General features: G+C 57.4%; 1 protein-coding gene across 1 annotated transcript in view; it reads right to left on the bottom strand.

The window, feature by feature from the left end:
• The window catches only part of LOC102825479 (serine protease 53-like), a 15,509-nt gene extending 12,022 nt beyond the window's left edge, over positions 1 to 3,487 (bottom strand). The window contains exons 1-5 of the mRNA XM_006876737.1: positions 3,454 to 3,487; positions 2,365 to 2,530; positions 2,007 to 2,148; positions 1,318 to 1,548; positions 727 to 885 (exon numbers count right to left, since the gene is read on the bottom strand). Of these exons, the coding sequence (XP_006876799.1) occupies positions 727 to 885; positions 1,318 to 1,548; positions 2,007 to 2,148; positions 2,365 to 2,530; positions 3,454 to 3,472 (717 nt within the window). The 5' untranslated portion in view covers positions 3,473 to 3,487. The remainder of the gene's footprint in view (positions 1 to 726; positions 886 to 1,317; positions 1,549 to 2,006; positions 2,149 to 2,364; positions 2,531 to 3,453) is intronic.
• Positions 3,488 to 4,171: the final 684 nt, after the last annotated feature.

The following is a 4,171-nucleotide window of genomic DNA, read 5'->3' as shown; positions in this document are numbered from 1 at the left end:
TTTGTCAGTTCATTTCCCATTCTGCAGCCAGAGGGTCCCTGGCCCTGCTTACTCCTCCAGAGGTTCCCAGTGCTTGTCACAGTGGCCCAGGTAGCCTTCTGTTGTCTGAACCCCCACCTTCCTGCTGTCTCACTATTCCTCATGGCTCCAAGCTTGTTCCTGGTGCCGAGCTACGTCTCCAACTAGCAGGCTCCTCTCCTGACATTCAGCACAGGCTTTACCCCTCCAGGGAGTCTCCCTAACAACCCTCTGATGGCCTCCAGCTGGCTCGGGATTCTGCAGGCCCCATCACCACCCTGATCACCCCATGTTCTAACACCCCCTGAACTGAGGGACAGCTGGCCGGGACCATGGGCTGGTCCTGGCGATGTCTTGGGGAGGTCCACTTTACAGATGAGAAAACTGGGGCCCAGAGAAGGGCAGCCACTTGTCAGCATCTCTGCATCTGACCCCACCCTGAGTTTGGGGTTCAGGACTTGGTACTGGGGACTTTTCTCCCACAAAGGTTAATTTTCACACATGTAAGGACAGACAAGGAAACAGAAGTTGGGGTTCGACTTTTATTGCTGTCTCCATGGGGGTTGGCTGGGACAGTCGGGGTGGTCAAACAGTGGTCTATGGACACAGGGTACAAGAAGCAATTTCTGGAGCAGATCTGCCCTGCTTCTGCCCAAAGCTCCGCCATCACAGCTTGGGGTCTATGGGAGGGGGTGACTCAAGGGTTACCCTCGCCCCCACTGTGCTCAGCACAGAGCGGATCCAGTCCACGTAGAGGGAGACTCGGGCAAAGAAGTCGGGGTACTGACGGGTGGCACATTCCCGGATCACAAAAGAATCCACAGCTTGCAGGATGCCATCACAGATCAAGGGGCCTCCGGAGTCCCCCTGGGAAGGGCAGGGAGGGCTGGTCACTCAGCCAGGCAGGGCCGAGGTGGTCAGACACTGACACATCAGACAGGGGCAAGTTAGTGGGGGGCAAAACACCATTTTGGGATGAAACTACTTGAGCCCAGAATTTTCTTTAAAACACCAGGATGAGAGAGGATCTGAGGCTACTTTGGAGGAAAGCAGACACTTATTAGCTTCCTGCTGTATACCCGAACCACTGGTTTCTGGGTAGAGGTGCCGGAATCAAGCCTAGGCAGGTCACCTTAGAGGGGACCCAGTAGAGACGCCCCGCCCATGCTCTGCCTGTCTCTAGATGGGGAGACTGAGGCAGATCCCGTACTGTTGAGTGAGGAGGCAGGATTGGAACCCCAAACTTCCCCTCGGGTCCCTCTGCTCCCTCCAAGTGGCCCACGGTGGGTGGGTACGTACGAAGCAGATGCCGGCGCTGCGGCGGGGGACCAGCGTGCACACGTTGTGTGGCCGGCACAGGAAGGTGACTACGGTGACATTGAGCTCCTGTAGGACTCGGGGAATTGGCAGGTGGGTGCCCAGACGGCCCCAGCCCATGGCGAGGCACTGTGTACCGTGGGGCAGCTCCTGATCCTGTCGAGGGAGCGGGGCCACCGCCACCTGGGCATTGAGGTTGGCCGGCCGGTCCAGCTGGGGCAGGAGAGTGGGTGGTGAGACCCCCTCCCAGGTCACCGTACCCACCACCTCCCGCAACACTGGTGCCTGGAGTCCACCGTGGGACCCTGACTTGAGCTCACGCTCCTCCCCCTCAGGTTGCCCTTCACCTCCTCCTGGGAGCCTCCCTGGATTGACCCTTCTATCTTCTGGACCTCTGGGCTCCTCGGGGCAGCATTTCTCACTAGTTCATTCTTTCATTTACAAAGCACTTAAGGGGAGCACCAGCTATGTGTCCTGTTCTAGGCTGGGGGTCCAGCAGTAAATACATGGACAGAAACCATCTTGTGGGCTCCTATATCCTGAACCCCCATGGACCTGTCTTCTGAACTCCCCCTGGGCCCCCATCGCCTGTACTTCCCCTGTGGATGCCCATCCCCTAAACCTCAACCCCGGCCCCCATTTCCAGTCCCCCGTGGACCCCTGGGCCCCACCTGCAGAAGCAGCACATCATTGAGTTTCTCCTCTGGGTCGTAGTTGTTCTCAAACAGACGCGAGACCGTGAACCGCTGCTGGGAGGGCTCGGGGGTCTCCAGATCATGGGCCCCCAGCACCACGCTCACCCGGGTGGGGTCCCTGAGGAGGCAAGGCACTCGTGACCCCTTCCTCTCAGACCCCTGATCTCCAACCCACTGTGCTTCTCCTACCCCTGGTTCAGAGACCAGGGCAGAATTGCCTCCCCCCTCAGATCCCCACAGTGAAGGTCCCTCCCCCTTCAGACCCCACAGTAATGTGCCTCCCCCCTCAGGCCCCCCGGTGATGATGTCTCCCCCCTCAGACCCCCACACTCACATTTCCTTTAGGCAGTGGGCAGCCGTTAGAACGAACCTCGGATGGATCAAGGTACCTCCACAGAAGTGGGAGCTGGGGGTCCCCAGCAACTGCAGTGAAGCCATGTAGGGCCTGGAGTGGGGCTCTGAAACCCGGCCGCCCACAATCTCGGTGGCCTGGGATGCACCTGGGGGGCCAGGGTGTCAGCATGGGGAGCAGGGACAGAACCACTGTGTGACCAGACCCCTGGTGCCTCGGCCTCTCCATCTGCATAATGGGTATGCTGTGCTGGGCCAGGCTGGGGGAGTCAGCTCCTGATGGTCAGGATTGCTCCTGTGGTCTCCGGGGAGGAGGGGGGCCCTGGGTCCTGCCCTCCAGGGAGGCCTTTAAAAGGCACTTTCCACATGCATGGACAAACTGAGGTATGTAGGTCCTCATCAGGAGGGCGACTACCTGATTCATTTCTGTAGACTTACTGAGCACTTACTGTGTACCAGGAACTTGTCCTCTTGAATCTCACATCTCCCTGTGAGGGGGCACTGGACGATGCCCGTTTATAGATAGAGAAACTGAGTCCGACAGCCCAGGGACTCCTCTCTTTCTCTCCTTCCTGCTCCCCTGGATATTAGTCCTGAGCAGCAAATCGGGTCCTGCCCTGGTCCTTCCTCAGTCCCCGTCATGGGTTGAGCTGTCACCCCCAAAATATGTGTTTTAAATCCTGACTTCTGGGCCTGCATTTAGAATCCTGTTAGGGAATGGTTCTTTGGGATGTTAATGAGATGTGATTAATGTACGGTGTGTTTTGAGTCAATTTCTTACAAAATAGAAAAGGCGTTGATGAGGGAATCAGAGCTGGGGGGAGAGAGGTGACAGACCACATGAAGATTGATCGCCCAGGAACAGAGACTCAAAGAGACAAGAACCTCCCCAGAGTGGACAAAGAGCGAGCCTTCCTTCCCCTAGAGCCGGTGCTAAACTGTGAGGCAGGAGCTTTCTGTTTGTGAGAGAGCCCCCCTACCCACCACAGCACTGGATAACGAAGACACTCCCCTTCTGTCCATGAGTGATGGACAGTCCCCCAAGGGCCCAGATGGACGATGTCCCACTCACCACCCAGCAGCACAGCCATTAGGAGAGGGGTCAGTGCAGGACAAGTGGGTCGGCTCCTGTAGCTCATGATTAGGCGTGGGCTCTGGGTCACTGGCCTCCTCCCTGCCCACCCCCTCTTATAGACCCGACATAGAAGGCCGTTGTGGTTGCCCCATGGCAGGGCCGGATGTCTCCACTTCTCCTTCCACCGTGGAGGTCACAGGGATTGGGGAATCTCAGAACCAGGCTGTAGACTAAGAGAGTGACTTGGTGGGGGCTTTGGGCTCCTCGGTGTTCAGTGAGGTGTGGAAAGCTGAGGTCTGGGGGTCTCCTGGACATTACAGTGACACATGTGCACACCCACCCCACCCCCATAGAAGGTCCCAAGGTGGCAGCAAAACTGAATATCCAAGAAATGGACTCCCTGCCCAGTTTTTGTATGGGGGGGGGTCACTTCTTCCCTTTATGGAAGTGATTCTCATGGGGGAGGGGTGCCGATTCTGCCTCAGCGGACACTGGGCGGGGAGAACTGTTGGCATCAACTGAGCAGAGACCAGGGATGTCACTCAACACCCCAAAGTGCCCAGGGTGCCTCAAATGATCAATTCCCACGTGCTGGCAGTGACTAGGAGGGGAAACCAGGGTGGAAGGGGTTTTACTTACTTTTTTTATTGTTGCAAGAGGAGCTCTGGTAGCATTGTTGTTGTTGTTGTCGTCAGGTGCCATCGAGTCGGAACCG

Source organism: Chrysochloris asiatica, unplaced genomic scaffold (assembly GCF_000296735.1).
Source record: "Chrysochloris asiatica unplaced genomic scaffold, ChrAsi1.0 scaffold00409, whole genome shotgun sequence".
NCBI classification, from domain to species: domain Eukaryota; kingdom Metazoa; phylum Chordata; class Mammalia; order Afrosoricida; family Chrysochloridae; genus Chrysochloris; species Chrysochloris asiatica.
The sequence above is the reverse complement of the archived record's forward strand: the minus strand, read 5'-3'. Positions and strand labels throughout refer to the sequence as shown.